This window comes from Alosa pseudoharengus, unplaced genomic scaffold (genome assembly GCF_046254945.1).
Source record: "Alosa pseudoharengus isolate Yale_2024_CS ecotype anadromous, Long Island Sound unplaced genomic scaffold, YU_APseudo_1.1 YU_APseudo_1.1_scf_17, whole genome shotgun sequence".
In the NCBI taxonomy this organism is placed as follows: domain Eukaryota; kingdom Metazoa; phylum Chordata; class Actinopteri; order Clupeiformes; family Clupeidae; genus Alosa; species Alosa pseudoharengus.
In genome coordinates this window covers 27080654-27099257 of record NW_027468640.1, presented here as the reverse complement: position 1 = coordinate 27099257, position 18604 = coordinate 27080654, and the positions used below count along the sequence as shown (strand labels likewise).

At 41.9% G+C, this 18604-nt stretch overlaps 3 protein-coding genes across 3 annotated transcripts; all 3 read right to left on the bottom strand.

The window, feature by feature from the left end:
- Window positions 1-5865: 5865 nt before the first annotated feature.
- Window positions 5866-8813, bottom strand: LOC143127075 (uncharacterized). The gene is made up of 11 exons (XM_076288379.1): window positions 8712-8813; window positions 8308-8478; window positions 7812-7997; window positions 7571-7727; window positions 7275-7480; window positions 7075-7192; window positions 6791-6996; window positions 6534-6651; window positions 6271-6440; window positions 6095-6189; window positions 5866-6013 (listed from the first exon to the last, which is right to left on the bottom strand). Exons 1-11 carry the CDS (start codon window positions 8811-8813, stop codon window positions 5866-5868), a joined length of 1677 nt encoding a protein of 558 aa, XP_076144494.1.
- A 1974-nt stretch (window positions 8814-10787) lies between these two features.
- LOC143128070 (uncharacterized) lies at window positions 10788-13028 on the bottom strand. Its single transcript, XM_076289749.1, has 9 exons — window positions 12852-13028; window positions 12694-12740; window positions 12390-12589; window positions 12181-12298; window positions 11847-12016; window positions 11593-11687; window positions 11343-11473; window positions 11008-11115; window positions 10788-10890 (listed from the first exon to the last, which is right to left on the bottom strand). The coding sequence occupies exons 1-9, from the start codon at window positions 12872-12874 to the stop codon at window positions 10799-10801; spliced, it is 984 nt and encodes a 327-aa protein (XP_076145864.1). The 5' UTR covers window positions 12875-13028; the 3' UTR covers window positions 10788-10798.
- A 325-nt stretch (window positions 13029-13353) lies between these two features.
- LOC143128069 (uncharacterized) lies at window positions 13354-18273 on the bottom strand. The gene is made up of 11 exons (XM_076289748.1): window positions 18014-18273; window positions 17824-17920; window positions 17318-17535; window positions 16419-16950; window positions 15817-15928; window positions 15438-15646; window positions 15170-15287; window positions 14853-15022; window positions 14472-14569; window positions 13967-14112; window positions 13354-13873 (listed from the first exon to the last, which is right to left on the bottom strand). The coding sequence occupies exons 4-11, from the start codon at window positions 16686-16688 to the stop codon at window positions 13833-13835; spliced, it is 1164 nt and encodes a 387-aa protein (XP_076145863.1). The 5' UTR covers window positions 16689-16950; window positions 17318-17535; window positions 17824-17920; window positions 18014-18273; the 3' UTR covers window positions 13354-13832.
- Window positions 18274-18604: the final 331 nt, after the last annotated feature.

Sequence of the window (18604 nt, the reverse complement as noted above, 5' to 3'; positions counted from 1 at the left end):
CATACTCACACAGTAGACATATGTACGCTTGCATGCACAGGCACACACACAAGCACGCACACACACACACACACACACACACACACACACACACCCACACACATAACATAAACATAACACAAACAATCTAGAATTTCTCAGAATTATGAACAGGCAGTGGAGGTGGGGTTGTATAAAATGAATTTTACATGTGAAATCTATGAACTAATCATGTTTTGGTACTTGTTGTCTAGCAGATACCAGTGAGAATTGAGTGTGGATAATGCAATTTAGTGAGACAGTTAGAATCATATAGGCCTTTCAGCGTGATTTCTTTTTGTGGAAAAAATGTGCTGGACTGGGCGGCGGTCATATTTTGTACCGCTCTGCGGTACATCTAGTTCTCCTCTCTGCTTGTCTCCTCTCTCATCCTTCCTCCTCTCATTTCCTCTCTCTTTCCTTCTCCCTCTCTCCTCTCCTCTCACTTCATTCACATTTGCCATACTCACTGTAAATAAAATATCAACCACCATTATTACTGGGGGGGCGGGGGGGGGGGGGGGGTCATGGTGAGTGTGTGTGTGTGTGTGTGTGTACGTGTGTTTGTGTCCGTGCATGTGTGCGCGTTGGTTGGTGTGCGACTGTGTGGGTGAATGCGTATGTGCATGGGTGTGTGTACACACACACACACACACACACACACCCTCACACGCATGTGTATGTGTGTTTGTGAGTGACACAGAGGATGGCCCATTTTAGCTGAAACCATGTGGCCCATTTTACCTCAGTGGGTTAAGGTAAATTGGGCCGCTAAGAAAAACATCACTTTTACAAAAAATAAGTTCATATACCAAACTAACAGCATTATTTCTGGTGGATGCCATCAAGACAGATATTATGCACAGTTTTTTTTATGTGCATGTTTGTTTTTTATAGATTTATCATCCTTATAATAGTTTAGTTACATTTGATATGCCAGGCTACTTACCATGCAGCTTTCTGGTGCAGTCTTGATTTGAACTATTGCCCCGCCCACCATAGCAACCATAAACCAATCAAATCACCTGTTACTTGTCAAGCACAGTTATGACAACAGTCTGAAATCCTTTGCAGTCATTGGCTCTAAATTCCAGAGGGGCTGGGACCCCCAAACCTTAAATGGCCCATTTTAGCTGATGGCCCATTTTACCTGATATCACCCTATATAATAGCCTATAAAAACACAACTAAGCAATAAGGACAGTAAGATAAAGAATAGATATGCTAAATATACTAAAATACAAATTATACTAACTAACACTTAATCTAAATCAATTCTAAAAACAGTATCCACATGTGATTAATCAATCAGAGGTGCTTGCAATGACTGAGGCAGGGACTGAGCCTGTGATTCTCTGTGCATAGTAATGCTCTGTGTGAATGAGTGTCATGGTGATAGTGCAATGGTGATAGTGGTCATGGTGATAGTGCAAATGAGAAAGTCCAACAGTGCAACAATGCAGAAATAAAGTAAAGTAAAGTCTATATATCTATATATTTAACTATTTTAAGAAAAGGTATGTGTGGCCACAGTTCGGCTGTGGCATGGAGGGAGGGGTTATGCATATGTGCTAATGTGCTAATATAGCACGTGACAAACAATAGACAGTTCCCGTTTGAAGGTAAAATAAGTTGGAAAGACATTAAATTATATGGTAGGCTAGCCTTCAGTAACACCGTGGACGGTGATAGTGCAAGGAGCTGGGGGCTAGCTTTAAAAGTTGTGGGTTCAATTCCCAGCTTCTACTGTTCTGCCCAAAAGCAAGGCAGGGCACTGTAGTCCCTTAATAGAATTGACATGTAAGTCACTTTAAGTAGGCTAGCTAAATATGTAAATGTACAAAATATAGTTCAACACTAGCCTAGGCTATTTTTATTATGGTACTAATTCACCTAACTGCATGTAAATGTAAATCAAATGTAAATGTAAATATATAGTAGAATATATACTCTTTTGATCCTGTGAGGGAAATTTGGTCTCTGCCTTTATCCCAATCCGTGAATTAGTGAAACACACTCAGCACACAGTGAGGTGAAGCACACATAATCCCGGCGCAGTGAGCTGCCTGCAACACAGACCATGTTGCTGCAACAACAGCGGCGCTCGGGGAGCAGTGAGGGGTTAGGTGCCTTGCTCAAGGGCACTTCAGCCGTGCTGTCGGGGTTCGAACCGGCAACGGTTACAAGTCCGAAGTGCTAACCAGTATGCCACGGCTGCCCCAAATCAGGTTTCTAGGCCAAGTACTTATACAAGGATACAAGGAATTTGGAACATTTATCCCATCCATGAATTAGTGAACACACAGAGCACACAGTGAACACACAGTGAGGTGAAGTAGACACAAACCGGAGCAGTGAGCTGCTCAGGGAGCAGTGAGGGGTAAGGTGCCTTGCCCCACTGGTCAGGGATTGTATACCGGCAATTCTGATTCTGATGTGGTTGCTCAATGACTGTTGAAACTCAAATGCTTGCTTACACATGTAAATTTCACAAAATATTCACATTTTGTATAGTGTTCTAAGCCACAGTCATTCTCTTGCTTTACACTTAAACTTGGACAGACACAGAAATTAAAGGCTGAGCTGAAGTCTTCCTCTTGTTTTAATATAATTCTGCACACATGTATGCAACCCTTTGATATTTATACTATTTTTCTGTGTGCGCACACGCATGATGTCAATTGCATCCAACTCTTGACCTGCCTGCCAGTGCAGATGGAGATTAGTATCCAAATATGATACAAAGCATCATGTGATTGATGCCTTTTGTATGTCATCCTTGTTAAAAAATAACTTAAAACCAAACTGCCTTAGAATGAGAGCATAGACAAAGTCCTAGGCAAAGAATTTGGCGGCCATCTTGCAACACACTTTGTGTAGTTATCAGGCAGCCATTTCCCCTATTGAAGTGGGAGGCATACAGGAAGGGGCAGGATGCGAGACCAAGGCTTTCAACCGGTTCATGGAACTAAAACAAAAAACAGAAACTACTGATATGTTGCCAACAAAAAACTTTTTTTCAATGTTCTGAACAGAAATTTGTATTTGAAATAAAGGTAATCTGTTAATTACCCCCCCCCCCCCACCACACACACACACCCCATTCTTTTAACAATTTAAAATATTTTCTGCTTGATAACTGGTGCAGAGTTTGCACATGTCTGGATGGAGTTGCTGAGTGCAGGCAGTGAACCTATAAAGTTAGTGTCTCCCATATTTGCAACCAGGAGGTAAATATTGTGCTGTGTACCATGTTGGTCTTAAGACAAACTACATTAAATTCAAATTAAGTTAAGTCCATCATCTAAACCAGTGTTTTTCAACCTTTTTTGTGCCACGGCACACTTTTGACACTTAAAATGTCCCACGGCACACTACCATCCTGTGTGAAGAAAAATAAACATACCATAGCCTAAAATTTCAAATAATGAAATGAAATGAAACAGATATGGCCTTATTATGGCTTCTATGCAAGACCTGCTCAATAAAACAAGCGCCCTCTGTTTCATTTGTAGGTGACTTTATCTAATTTAATTGTTATGAACTGGATATGTGATGATTATACATGCACCTGTCCTGCTCTGTAGGCTAATATAACAGCAGCAGGGAAAGGAGTCTGTGTCAACGAGTGCATCAGGGCAAATATATAGGTAAGAAACTATAGGAAATGTTTCAACATTGTATTCACCACAAGCATCACGCACAAGGGCACCAAGGAACAGAGGGGGGTACCAAAATGTAGCCAATAAATAGCTTTACTGCTTTTCTTTCTTTTCTGTTCACGATGTCAAAATGCACCAACTTCGTGTTACATGCAAGGATGATCATGCAGCAGCATCTACACGTAACTTGAACGTTACTTACTCTAATTAATTGGGAAACGCATCTTGAGTGCGCACCAGAGAGATAGACGGGCAGGTTCCAGGTGTCATTGTTGATATCCCCTTTTAATATATGAAACTTAACTGCTTGTAAAAAATTATACAATACTATACATAATGTTTTACCAATGTGGCACAAACAAAACAAGGCTAGAGTTTATGGATTAAATATCTTACATCTTATTATATTGCCTAAGTTCAAGTGCATACAATTAACATCATTTCTTTAATATTTATAACAAAGAATTTGTATAATATATAATTTATAATACATGTATATATTTTTTTTTGGGGGGGGGGGGGGGGTTGGGTGTCCTGGATTTTCACAAATCAAATGTGGCAACCCACCCTATGACAAATACATAACATACATAAGAAAAAAAAAAAAAGAAAAAAAAAAAAAAGTTAACGTGGAACGCTAAGGTTGAACGCAAAACCAGAAACAAAATACTGACCCTGCTGCATTTCTATGGAGGATTCTGAGTACTGCATCTCATTAGAAAGGCTCTGGCAAGTCATTGACTGATGGCTGTCCATATGCAGTTGATCAGAGGTGGAAAGCAACTGAAGGCCCAAAGTGGCCTTGGCCTCAGTCTCCGAAGAACATGAGCACTACACCCATAAGCTTAAAGATGGTCAGGTGCAAAAAATACAAAGAAATAATTTCTTGGACACCAAGACTTAAGTGTCACCATTTTAATAGTTCTAAACCATTTAAAAGTTAAAATATTTAAAGAAAATTGCTCTGACATTCATGGTGGCCCAAGGTTTTTGACAGTTGAATTGACATCCAAATTAGAATAATCCCATTTTAAGTCTTCTGTTAATTATTTGAACTCCAAAAGAAATATGCTGAAATATTACAAAAATCCATATTTATTCATCCAGTCACTCATTTACATTTGTAATCCTTTCAACCCCTGTAAAAAGAAATATAACTCGTTAGTACACACAAATGACATCACATTTGGGGGCAGCCGTAGCCTACTGGTTAGCACTTGACCTGTAACCGGAGGGTTGCCGGTTCGAACTCCGACCAGTAGGCACGGCTGGGTAGCTCACTGCGCCGGGATTAGTGTGTGCTGTGTCTGTTTCACTAATTGGAATAAATGACACACACACACACACACACACACACACACACACACACACGTTGGTACACAAGAATCTCCCACCCACGTCAAGATGGCAGCATCATGTTCTGCAGCCCTCCAGGTCGCCATTTGACTAGTACAAATTTGGCTGGCTTCTGGGTGCTGGTCAAAGTGGCCATTGGAGCCGTTGTGACTGCTGTAGTGGCTTTCATAGTCTCCACATTGGGTGGCACTGTAAGGGTTGTGAGGGATTGTTCACTTCACTGTGTGCCGAATGTGTTCCACTAATTCACAGATTGGGATAAATGCAGAGACCAAATTTCCCCTCACTGGTTCAAAAGAGTAGCCTGGAAAATCCAGACCCTGATAATCTAGAAAGATTAAGGGTCTGGCAAAGAACAATGTAATGGCCCAACTCAAGGGGCAGCAACAAGCATGCATTTAAAAATCTCACTGCATGCAATTGGTAACACTTGATTTCGGACTTCAACGCAATCGGATAACACCACTACCAATGTGTACATTCCTCCAACGTTGCAGCGCTGTCTTTGTCAGTTTAGCTGGTTCCCCAGAATGCAAGGGGAAAAAGTAACGTGAATCATTGCTCTTTGCCAGAGTGTCTCGCAGAGACAATTCCATTGTGCTCTCGCGAGAACTCTGGATTTCCAGGGTATCAAAAGAGTGTATATACTTATACTTTACCAGTGACTGGACTTTTCAGCGGCCTCTTGGTGCTGGGGGTCTTTCTGGTCAAAGTGGAGACCGTTGGAGCCATTGTGACTATTGTGGGCGCTTTAGTGGTCTTCATTTTGGGTGGCACTGTAAAACAAGGCTATAGTGAGAAGTCAGCATGAATACAATGCCGATATTGATTAGGCAATATACCCTTTACCAGTGACCAGACTTTTCAGCGGCTTCTGGATAGTCATTGCTCCCTTGCCAGGGGTGGCAGGTTGAAACCTCCGATCAATGAACAGTCTGTTAACCCCATGCACTGGATAGACACACCTCAGTATTACTCTGTCAGGGGTGGGGGTGGGAAGACATTAGTTTACCACATTTAGTAGTGCTGCATCTGCACAATATAAATTAAGGCATTACCTGTATGGAGAATCTCTGGTAATCACTGGTTTATCCTCAGGGGTGAGTGTCTCTAATAGGATCTCATTCTCATAAGTCACAAAGTCATTAGCGACCTGTAGGTACATTTTACTGATAAGAATCCCAGAGCAAGACAGTCATAATCACAAAGTGCAAATTATAAAATTGCAGTATACCTGGACTCTTGTTCCACAGCTGTTGAGTGTAAATTTAAACAGAATCCTCGTCTCATCAGCTTCATTGGGCTTGCAGGTCTTGTCCAGCAGAGTAGTTTTGGAAGGTAACGCACCAGGCTTGGCTTTAGTGAGGTCAGTCACCACGGTTACGACACCCTCAGGGGAGCACACTGGTGGGGACAAAAAGATTTGAAAAAATATATATATATATAAAATAAACAATTCTATTAAGAAAAAAACCCAAGTTTGGTCTGTAAATTTACCTAGCATCTCAGTGGTGGGGAAGCGACAGATCTTGCCTGAAGACTGAACAACTTCCAGAGATGTGGCATCCCTGATGAGGATTTCAAACGTGGCAAAAAACTGCTCAAGGGAGACATTCTAAACAGGAAAGGACAGAAAGGATTGATTGCACTACCAAGGTCCCTGGTAAAGCAAAGTACATACAAAAAAAGAATATAATTAAAAAGTACACTATGAAAGATTTCTACTTGAGATTAGTATGCTTTTGAAGGCTCACTTCATATTTGTAACCAATTGTGAAGAGGGGAACCTCCAATGTCAGACTCTGACTGTTGTTAGTCATTATATATCCCCGAGTGTCAGCCAGCTCCTGCGTGAGGGGATATGGACCGACACCAGGTTCCCACATGTGGTCAAACTCCTGGTGGTCAATCCTGAACTTGATGCCATTATCCATGCAGAGACCATTGAAATATGGTGGGTCTATTTGGAGAAAAAAAAAAAAAAAAGTTAAGAGCATATCAAAAGTTATCAAAAATAATCAAAAGTTTGATCACTTACAGACATCCATGACATGAGCTACCACAGTGGTAAAATGGAAGTACTCATCCTCCTGAAGCAAGATGCGAAGAATGTAGTTGATGTCAAGAGTATATTCTAGGACTCCTTCCACGAAATACTGAAAAACAAAAAAAACATTGTCCAAATCTTGCAACTGTTACTCGGAATCTGTTGACTTCCAGTAAAAAAACAAAACCAACCACTTTTGAGACTACAGGGTCTTCAAATGGAACACGAATGGTATAAGCATGGGCATCATCATGTAGAATCTTGGAAATCTGATAACCACTCTGTGTAGCCTCCGAAACGGTCATGTCCTTCCCATTCAGACTCACGGAAACCAGTTCCACATCAAAGGGAAAGTCACCCACATAGACAGTGAAGACACGCTCCTCAAGAACAGTTACTGCAGGAGACAAAAACCAATTAGGAGCCTGGCAAGGCGAGAATGAGGGATAAATCTAATACAACACAACTAAATCCTAACTATACTCACAATTAGTTGTGTAAGGAGTATGGGATATGACTGGAGTAGTCATGGGTTTGATGTAGTGGAGTCTGCTTTCAAGGGTATCATTATCCGTTGTGAAGATATGCTCATAGTAGAGGCATACACCATAGAATTCATGATATGTGTTATCCATCACAAAACTCTGGACAGGGGACAGTACAGATCAGATTACAAAAAAAGCATTCGCGTACATATCCACCCTTTTTAGATGTAGCCAAATGCCTACCTTTCTGAAGCCACCCTCAGCAGCATATGGGATGGATATCTCTACAGTTTCTGGGCCAACATCAAGCGTGAACCCTCTTTCTGCCGCAACGTCGGGGTCAAGGCGCCTACCCTTCACACCAATGCCAATGTCTTTGCTTTTAAATCCAGAGTGGGCAGACACCATGGGAGCCATCACAGTGAGAGTCTTCCATATGAGGGCACCATTGTCATACAAACCATCATCTTAAGATAGGGAGTTAAAAAAAAAAAAATCAGGAAACACCTGGGGGAAATATGCAACATTAACTCGACCACCAATAGCCTGCTCACCCATTGAGCATGAAGCAGCCAGATCCACGACCATGGTAGCAAGCCCGTGTCGCAGAAACACAGCTGGACTGATCTCTTCAACCTCAAGCCCACTTACCTGGACAGATTTGAGGTTAACGTCTGTTAATATACCTCCCAACACGTTCAGGGTTTACACAATGCCCTCCCAACACAGAGTATCTTACCATGTCAGTTACAGAGTACTCCTGCCCATATGCAGTGCGGAACACTATACGGCCCACGGTAACATCAAAAAAGTACCCCAGATCCTGGGCCTCATGCACCGACAGGACAACAGGCCCTTTCCCCTGCCTCACGAACATGATCTGCCAGACGGACGTAGCCGCTTCTTGGGCCTGAGAAGCCAATAATAAAAAGAGCCATGCATTGAGATTTTAAAGAGGTATACACAAAAAGACAGACTATTGGTGCATTTACCATTGAAAGGGCGGAGGCCAGCTCAACATCTTTGTAGGACTGCATCAAGGGACATGGCAAAGAAGTCTGCACAGATACCTGCAACAGAAGGCCTCCATCTGAATAGATTCTAAAGAATCATTGAGTGTCTGGATAGTCAGCCAAGTCATACCTCCATATAGTTTTCCTCACAAGAAACCTCTCGGTAAGACCACGGATGAGGAAAACAGGTCTTTGTGATTCTATGAACAATCTCCTCATCATGATTGGTCATGATCAGTTGGAAATTGAAGGTAAAGGTCTCATCACCCTAGAGTAGTGAAAGGACGATTGGTTCATTCAACTGCTATACTTTCAGAAATAAAAATAAGACCTCCACATTCAAGCCAAACTTTAAAAGAGGATAACACTTTTAAAAGGATAACCCGCCTCATTGTCAGTATAGCAAGAGAAGTAAGAAGCTCGGAGGACAGCAATTCCTAGTGTTGGCGAGGCATGATAGGTGTATCCACACTGGGCCCAACCACCCTCAGGGATTGGAAACGTTCCCCGAGAATCTACTACAACAAAAATAATTCATGCGAGAAGCTTGTAATTTTTATTTGGGCAAACAGAAGTCACAAAAACATACCTATTGCTTCAATGCGAGGTTCTGTTGCATCAGGCAGGAACACAACAATCATAAGTTGATGGTCCAGGCATTGAGCAGAAAACGGCACTGAAACAAATCCAACAGGTGAGTATGGAACTTTCACTAATTAAAACATGTCACAGAGGACAAAAGAAGAACAAAAGAACCTACCATCTTGATCACAGAAACAACTAAATTGGGTCAGGATCCCCGTAAGGAGTATACCCACTCTAAAAATAGAAACATTTCAATTCAACTACACAAGTGAACTACTGATATTAAAACTATTTTTTTTTTTTCACAATTCAAGCCTGTCACTAACCCCAAATATTGTCCAACAGCCATAGTCACTGATCAGAAGAAGTGTCTAATATAAGCTTAACCACCTAATACCTAACTACAGCTTCTGGTTGAAATCCTGACTGCTGTGAACATGCTGACATTTCCCCTCTCCTTGCTTTTATCTTCCTTCTGTTTGATGAGTTGGATTTACTTCACCTGTCATTAATGAAAATTAGACAAATGCATTTGTGCTGAACTAAGAGTAACTGATTGCAATCAGCTGTGAAGTATCATTACAGTTCATATTAAAATACTAGATAGCACTCATGTTGTAATGTTATAAATATATTCCATTTATATTATATACATAAACCATAGCTCTGTACGTATACTGTTCTACTTTATGATTGTCTCACAATATCCTCTTTGTAATCATCTGTCTAACCCTGTTCTCAGACGTCTCATTGTATAATCATCTACCAATGCCCATGATTAGCTAAATTAGGTAGTCAGTAATTATCTAATTTGGGTTCTGATTAGATGACCACCCTAATGGATGTATAGTAATCAAATCAGGTGTGCTGGAACATAAAACAAAAGAAATTATGGCGGTGAAGGCTTGGGTGTCACAAGTCCTAAAAGTATATAATTATAAGTATATATACTCTTTTGATCCCATGAGGGAAATTTGGTCTCTGCATTTATTCCAATCCGTGAATTAGTGAAACACACTTAGCACACAGTGAGGTGAAGCACACCCTAATCCCGACGCAGTGAGCTGCCTGCTACAGCGGCGCTCGGGGAGCAGTGATGGGTTAGGTGCCTTGCTCAAGGGCACTTCAGCCGTTCCTACTGGTCAGGGTTCGAACCGGCAACCCTCCGGTTACAAGTCCGAAGCACTAACCAGTAGGCCACAACTGCCCCCAAAAGTCTTTATCTCAAAGCAAAGATTATGCTCTTCAAGTGGATATCATGTTGTATTATTGTAGAAATGTTAATGAGCCACTCCCTCATCGACACAATATTTTAGATATCTGATGCCCATACTGCAGGGTTATAATTAGTAGACCATGTAGTGACTTTAAAACTATACTATGCATATAGTACTATGTCTGCAAATACTTAGTAGAGAAAACAGAGTGGTGACACTCTCATAAGAGACTCAGGTTTTTCATAACTATTGATCGTGTGGCAGCAACATTAAAGACTGTCGCAATTGTCTCTTTCTATTGCTCTGGTTAATGCCATAGGGGTGTGTAGTGAATGAACTAATTTAAGTTCATATGGATTTCCAATCCATTGTAGTTTATTTTCAAATAATCAAGGACATTGTTGTGTGAATGTGTTTATTTCAAGAAGAAAAAAATCATTATGGCAACAAACGATATGCACAGAACAGCAATTACCACAAGAAGAACTGGCACATAGACAGAACCACCTGAAAAGTAAAACAACAAATGATTTAGTGAGATTATATTCCTGTTATGATTAACGGCTTACCAAGTCCCTGACCAAGCCCAAACCTCACTGGCACAACTTGCCGTTTCCTCCTCACCTTTTGGCTCTGGGGCGACTTCTTCCGTGAGCCTCTGTGCCTGAGGGACTGCAGCCTTGGCCCTCACAATGCCAAGGAAATCACTGCCAACAGCCTTAAACCTGCTTCCTATTTTCACATGGGCATGAGTGTGAGTGTGCATGTGTGAGCAGGTGAAATAGTGTGTGTGTGTGTGTGTGTGAGAGAGAGAGAGAGAGAGAAGGAAGAAAAACAGAAAGAGATGGGGGAAAAAAAGATCCATGAAGTGACGGGACAAATAGGCAGCCAATGTTTTGACACACAGGACATCTTCCAACAGAACATGTTGTCCCTCAGTCTCTCATACCACAGCTTACGTTTTCGAGTCTTGTCTTGTCTCAGCTCAAGGATGGAGCCTGTTCCAGGAGTCAGAAAGCTTTTGCGAGGTGTGCTGTCCACAGAGAGAACAGAGATGCCAGTACTGCGGTAATAGCAACGAACAGTCAACCTGTGGCTCAAAGGGAAGATAAAAACCACAAACGCCACATAAGTTCTTCGTGTTTTTTTTCCCCAGAACAGTGAAATACTACAGCCAAACTGAGTAACATTTGTTGATTTTTTTTTTACCTGAAGTCAGAGTCTCTAGTTATGGTGGGTTTCGCTGGCAAAAGGTCTCTTATCAAGACAATCGCATTTTCATAGGTCAAATAGTTTGCATCCATCTGAACACCAGATAAAGAATCAATTAAAACCAAAATGAAAATAATACTATTAATAAAAAGACTTTGTAGAGGTGAGTTATCTATTAGAGCCTGGACATGTAAGTTGGGGTAATGCCAGTGTAGGTCATTATTTAGCACATTTAAGTATAGGCAACACACCCAACTCTTTGTCCCACAGGTGTCCACCGTGAAGACGAAGAGCATCCGACTGTTGTCCGTCTCCACTGGACGGCACCTGCTATCCAGGAGGGATGTTCTGTTTGGGTCCAACGGCGGTAAAACCATGGCTGTGGTGGTCACTACACTGACCACTCCCTTAGGGTCACACACTGTAGGGACAACAGAAAAGGCTGGGCTTGGTTGATAACTTTAAAAGATATCTTATGCATCTCTGCAGAAAAAAAAAAACAATACATATTTGGCAAACAATAACTGGATGCATTTTTTTTCAATCAACCCTGATTAGAGAGGTTAAATAGAACAGTAGGCTAACCTATGAGCTCACGGGTTTTGAAGAGGCATCGCTGAACTTTAGTCTCCGTCACATTCCAGGTGTCTGTGTCTCTGAAGATCACTTCAAAACTCCCATAGAAGTGCTTGAGGTTGATGTCCTGGCGCACAAGTCAACAATATCGGAAATCATAACCAATTCACTTACAGCAGTTTCCATTATGTACACTACAGGCACTCACAATAGCCTACCTCGTATTTGTAACCAACAGAAAATAATGGGACCTCCAGGTTCATGTGCCGCGTGTTGTTTTGGATGATGTAGCCGCGAATCATGGCCAGTCGATGAGTCAGAGCAAGGTTGCCAATTTCCCACTGAACGTCCATTACCGAATGTTCCATGGAAAACAATATACTTGTCTCTTTGCACCTTGCAGTCACCTTAAAAGGGACTAATTAAAATGAAAAAATTAGACTTTCACCGTTTGCAACAAAGTATGATAGCTACCAAATGTGATTTCTTATTTCAACAGTGTCTGAAACTTGCTTTACTTACTCTGATTCGTATCAGACTTGTTTAGCAATATAAATATGGCAAAACATCTGTCGGAAAAACAACAGCATTCCACAAAGGTTAATAGAGCTGCATAGGCCTATCATTCTTGTTTTTTTTTTTTTTAAGTTATCTTAGTTATTTTTTAAAATCACACTCACTTTAGCAATCTGCCAATCGTCATTGTATCCAATGTGTATTTATAATCCAACGTGTGTTTTCGTCTAATGCGTCTTAAATCGCTTCAACAGAAACGACTCGTGTCGTGTTGTAACACTTAGTTAAATAAGACTGAAATGAACATCTGTATGACTGAAATATACGATGCCTACGCGTCCTTGAACGACCAATAACAGGTAAGGGCAAGCCCTTGCAGATCATTAAGACTTGATATACGCATTCCTCGTGTGAACCAGAGTGTAGAAACATCTAGCATAGGCTTACAGCTTGAGTGAAATTAGTTGAGCGATGTTCCTATTGGCGTGAACAGGAAAATTATGCCATGATACCCACGTCCCACGACATTGAACACTACTATGAATACGCGTTTGGCATGTTGTAACACTGTTGAGAAAAGATAAATCAACTCGATTGAAATGCACCTGTATATTTCAACAGTGTCACTTCGAAAATGAAGTGACCAATGATGTCTCAGACACTGTATCTTAGTGAGGCATTTATTAGATGAGCCATATTAACATGAAAGTTGAGAAATATAATTATAAGAAAACATAGCAATTATATTACTGGTGTTAATTGTATCAAACACAAATGAAATGCTGGGTGGCAGAAATGGCATTGACCACCAGAAACTGGGCCTCTGTTGCAGCCTATTCGACAGGCCTTCCAAGCACATCACATCACTGACTCAAGGAGCAATATGTGTTTAGCATTCTCAGGAACTCTAAGCACGAAACAAAAAACCCAGAAAATATCATGGCACATGAAAATATGGCACAGAAAATATCATGTTACATTTCTTCTTCTGTCATTTCTTGTCCTTGTTGTGTTGATTGTAAGTGACAAGTAGTTGTAACCTTCATCTTCTCTTAAAGGATGGTCAGCACAACGCCCATCATCCATTCCAGAATCGATGTACAATGATTAATTAGCACCTTATGCAATGGTCAGTTAGGCTTCTGTCAGTCCTTCCAACCAAACAAGCTTCTTGGTGTTCTTAAACCTAACCGGCGCGAGAAGCAAATTTGAGTGAAAAATTATTTCTCTTAAATTGAATAAACTGGGTTAAAATGATTCTAAGGAAGCATACACTGACCTCTAACAAAGGAATACCACTGAAGCCTGCGCTTAGATCTGTGGCCATTTTTGGGTGGCAGTGGCATGGAAGCAGAGGAGTTCATCAGATGGCGGAGAGAGACCATGCTGGTGTGATTGGCTGGAAACCGGCACTGAATGGTCAGCCTGAAGAAAATGCGGAATAAAAAAAGAGAGATTAAGGTAACTATCAGCGCAATTATGTTTTTTTTTATTATTTATTTATTAATTTTATTATTTTCTCTTATGTACTTTCCTTTTTAAGTATTACACTTGAATGATTTTATTTAATATTATTTCTTGCTTGTTTATGTGTAAAGCACACTGAATTACGCTTGTGTATGAAATGTGCTATATAAATAAACTTGACTTGACCAGTGGAGTGCACATAGTATTTAGTATAAAGTTCAGTATAAAGTGATTAAAACACAGCCTTCCTCAATCAATATTATTAATATCCCATAATAAATCTTCTGGAGGAGAACTGGCCTGCAGGGGGAGCTCACCTGTAAGGGGAGTGTCTGTGGATGACCGGCTCATCTGTTGGTTGTAGATCATAGGTGTAAATGACTTGGTTCTCATATACCAGGTAATCTCCATCCACCTGAGGACAAGTAGCAGGAACAATGGACAGGAGCTAGATGTAATTTAGGGGCAAGTAATTTTTAGACTCATGCGGGTACCATATGTTTATATGTCATTTCTGATTATTCAGCGTTATGTCTGAAAAGTCTTGTAGAGTGCATGGTTGAATTCAATAAAATAAACAAACAATCAGTCCGGTTTGATATTTAGAGTGTGTGTGTGTGTGTGTGTGTGTGTGTGTGTGTGTGTGTGTGTGTATACAGTGCTATGTGGGAAAGAGAGACTGAGTGGGATGAGCTTACAGTCTGAGTGGTACCACATGAGTCGAGGGTGAAGTTGAACAGAGCTCTGGTGCTGTCTGTTTGCTTGGGGCCACAGGATGGATCCATTAGGGTGGTGCTGTTCGGTGGGGTAGGGGGGAGGGTCCGAGATGTATCTACAACAACCACCATTCTCCCCTCGGGAAGACATGCTATATAGACAGACGTTCTTTAGGTAATACTTTAACACTTTAGAGTCTTCTAAGCAATTTAAGGGTGTGTGTCTGTGTGTGTGTGTGTGTGTGTGTGTGTGTGTGTGTGTGCACATGTGAGTGAATGAGCGAAAAAACAAGGGTTACCCAGAAGATCTCGGACAGGGAAGCTGCAGCGCTGCGTTAGGGTGTGCTGCTCATGGATGGAGTCCAGCTCAACTACACTCGCCTCTACCTTCGCAACTACACTCTGAAGTGTCAGGCTCTGAAAAGAGACCTTTTGAAGTCATCACAAATCCAACAACAATAGTGCTCAATGATAATAATAAAAAAGTGACTGTCACTTGTCACTCCCCACCTACCCCACCTATAACATCAACATAAGTTCAAGCATCCGAGTCTGTCGTAGGCCTACCTCATAGGTCACGCCAGGTGCGGAGAGCGGGAGCTCCACAATGAGGTAATCTTCCTCCAGCTCCACCTGGTAGTCCCCCAGCTCCATCAGCTCCCAGTCCAGCGGCCAGCCACCCAGACGCAGCTCCCACGGCCGCTCTCTGGAGCCGTAGTGGAGCTGGACCTGCACGCTGCTCTCTTTACAGCTCCCCTCCAGCCATGGACCAGTGTCTGTGGGATAGTTATTAGTTATAAGTATTATTGACAGTGAGAGAAAAGTAAAAAAAAAAGTTCATCATGTGTGCGCACACATATGCAAACACAGACAAACAAACAAGTAAGTAAGTAAGTAAGTGGTACATGTGCACAGAGATAACAATGAAGAAGAATGGCTGAATTACCTGTCTCCTTCTCATCACAGACTACGGTGGCGCTGTAGTCGAACTGTTCAGCATTCAGACTGAAGGTTAGAGTGAAAGCCAGGCTCAGCCTCCTATAGCCTCCTCTCATGCGCTGGTACAGAAGAGCATTGGTGAGTTAACATCCCTTACCAGCAGAGACCTTTACTAGGGGCAGTCGTGGCCTACTGGTTAGGGCTTCGGGCTTGTAACTGGAGGGTTTACGGTTCGATCCCCGACCAGTAGGAACGGCTGAAGTGCCCTTGAGCAAGGCACCTAACCTCTCACTGCCCGAGCGCCGCTATAGCAAGGCAGCTCACAGCTTCGCGTTAGTGTGTGCTTCACATCACTGTGTGTTCACTTTGTGCTCTGTGTGTTCACTAATTCATGGATGGGATACATGCAGAGACCAAATTCCTTGTACACGCAAGTATAATTTGCCTAGAAACCTGATTTACATTTTACATTTTACTAGACATGTTAGTAGACTAGTGGTGATTATAGGATGTCTCACAGAATGAATGAATGAATGAAGATCTTTGTGATTTTTTTTCTCTATACATTTCTATTTCTATACCTCAAACATCCCTCCCTCTCCATCTCACCTTCTGGGATATAGTTGGATACGAGAAAGGTACTCTCAATTGATAAATGAAGCTCCCATTCCTGAAGTGGACCTGGGAGAAATGGAGAGCCTGTTTTTGGGCTTCTGGCCATGCCACAGCTTCCCCTCCTATGGATAAATCCTTAAGGGACATCTCCCATGGGAACACCCCCACCGTGACGGAGAAGGTCTTCTCAGAACACACGGTGTCTGTGAGTTTGGCATAAGCAACAAGTAAGGCATAACCAACAAAGTTTAATGCATGCATCATCTATATAGTAAACAAACATACTCAGGTTAGTTCAGTTACTTACCACAGAGGAATCTGTCAATGGCAAATATACTGTAACAGTAAATAATGGGAGATATGAGCACTAACTGTTGATGAGTACTGGTGTGTGGGGGAGGTAGAGGGAGTGGAGAGATCTGAAGGTGCGGTGTTGGGTTAGAGGCCAAAGGTCATCCTTCCACTCACGCATAAAGAAAAGGTCGAGAGAAATGACCTTGGAGAGCTGCCCCTTTACTCCAGCACTCTAACAGAGCGAAGCACAACAACAACAACAACAACAACAACAACAACAACAACAACAGTGTTTTATGAAATCTAATGCATTATTTACACAAATTCATTATTTCTTTAAAGGTATTGTGTGCAAAGGCAAATGTTAATGTTTTTATGGGAAAGAGCCGCAAAGGTATATGGGTTCATTTGCTCCTTTAGCACCAAAATAAATCATCCTTAGACTTTATTTTTACTATTATATGAAGGTAGTAAAGCCTTGCACTCTAGTGTACACAACAGGCAACCGTGAACGACCTAAACATTTTGGCACTTCAGGAGCAAGTTTTGGGAAATACACAAGAACATAAATGACGTGTAATGTGTAATGGCCTTCTTACCCGAGTGTGTGTTCCCTCTGCACCAAATGGGATCCTGACCTGCAGCACTCCGTCATTTGACGTGATCTTGTAGCCACGGTCACGGACTGTGCACTCGCTCAGGGCTTGTCTACCAACCCCGAGCCTCACACTCCTGTCTTTGAACACCCCGTGAACCAGTGGACTGAGGATTAGGGGAGACAACCACACCAGTTGTTCCCCTTCCACCACAGCATCACCTGAAAGAGAGAGAGAGAGAGAGAGAGAGAGAGAAAGAAAGAAAGTGAGAGAGACAGATAGATAGATAGACAGAGAGAGAGAGACACACACATAGATAGACAGAGAGAGAGAGAGATACTTCCATTTACATGTACTGCCACAAGGTGGCAACCAACACCACAATAGCTCCACAGGTTTCTTTCCACAATGTAAATCAAAGATGTTGAATGTTGCAAACAGAATGGGATAGTTAGGGGTTACAATAATGAAAAGGCTGAAGATGGAAAAAAATAAACAAAAGTCATTACTCTTTATGCATGCCACTGAGACATCCATCACTGTCACAAGCCCTTGAGTCTGGATCTGAATGAAAGCACTGACTACCTCCACCAACACTCCTTTGTCCTAAGTAAAAGACACATATGGCAGATAATATTACACAGATGATGAACACCGTAATTAATGTATGTGTTGTTATACTGCATATACTACTCTGACCGTGAGTGTGTGAGACCGGGGAGAGGAGTAAACGCAGCGGAATACAACGCGGGTTTCTGTGACGTTAATGACGTATCCTAACGACAGGACCTCCCTCATAGCCCGGGGGGGCTCCTTGACCACTCCTGGCCTGTAGAACACTACCAGGCCCTCCTGTTTCAGCTGCTCTTTCGCCTCAGACGACTGACAAACAGACAGACAGACAGACAGATAACAACGCTGAATGAGAGATGGAGAGTTAAATGACAAGAAGTGGGGAAAAGTGCAACAAGGGGCTGGGGAGGAAGTGGATGTCCCAAGGATCATGACAACAGGGAAATCAGACAAATGTCAAGGTACACAAAGACGGAAATGAAAGTGAAATTCACAGAGGACGACCGTTTTCAGTTCCATCAACAAATACCAGATCTTGGGTTGCAACAGCATGTCCCGTGCCTCGTGTGTGTTCAATTTACTCATTTTGATTTTGAAATGAATCCAAATGGTAACATTATTACTAATACAAACCATGGGCGGAGCATCCATCCACTTCTCGCTATGGTTGTGAGGAGCTGGGATCTGAGGCTTGATAGAAACCTTGGAATACAATGA

Excerpts from the sequence above, each read along its gene's own strand:
- LOC143128070 (XM_076289749.1), bottom strand. The coding sequence starts at position 12,874 with ATGACGATTGGCAGATTGCTAAA. Across the intron at positions 12,741-12,851 it reads ACGATTGGCAGATTGCTAAA|ATGTTTTGCCATATTTATAT; the intron begins GTGAGTGTGATT and ends TTTTTCCGACAG. Across the intron at positions 10,891-11,007 it reads AGTCGCCCCAGAGCCAAAAG|GTGGTTCTGTCTATGTGCCA; the intron begins GTGAGGAGGAAA and ends TTTACTTTTCAG.
- LOC143128069 (XM_076289748.1), bottom strand. The coding sequence starts at position 16,688 with ATGATGCATGCATTAAACTTTGTTGGTTATGCCTTACTTGTTGCTTAT. Across the intron at positions 15,929-16,418 it reads ATCCAACTATATCCCAGAAG|CGCATGAGAGGAGGCTATAG; the intron begins GTGAGATGGAGA and ends CTTCTGTACCAG. Across the intron at positions 15,647-15,816 it reads CTGTGATGAGAAGGAGACAG|ACACTGGTCCATGGCTGGAG; the intron begins GTAATTCAGCCA and ends ACTATCCCACAG.
- LOC143127075 (XM_076288379.1), bottom strand. The coding sequence starts at position 8,813 with ATGACCAATCATGATGAGGAGATTGTTCATAGAATCACAAAGACCTGT. Across the intron at positions 8,479-8,711 it reads GTGAGGAAAACTATATGGAG|GCCCAAGAAGCGGCTACGTC; the intron begins GTATGACTTGGC and ends TTGGCTTCTCAG. Across the intron at positions 6,441-6,533 it reads CCCCACCACTGAGATGCTAG|TGTGCTCCCCTGAGGGTGTC; the intron begins GTAAATTTACAG and ends TGTCCCCACCAG.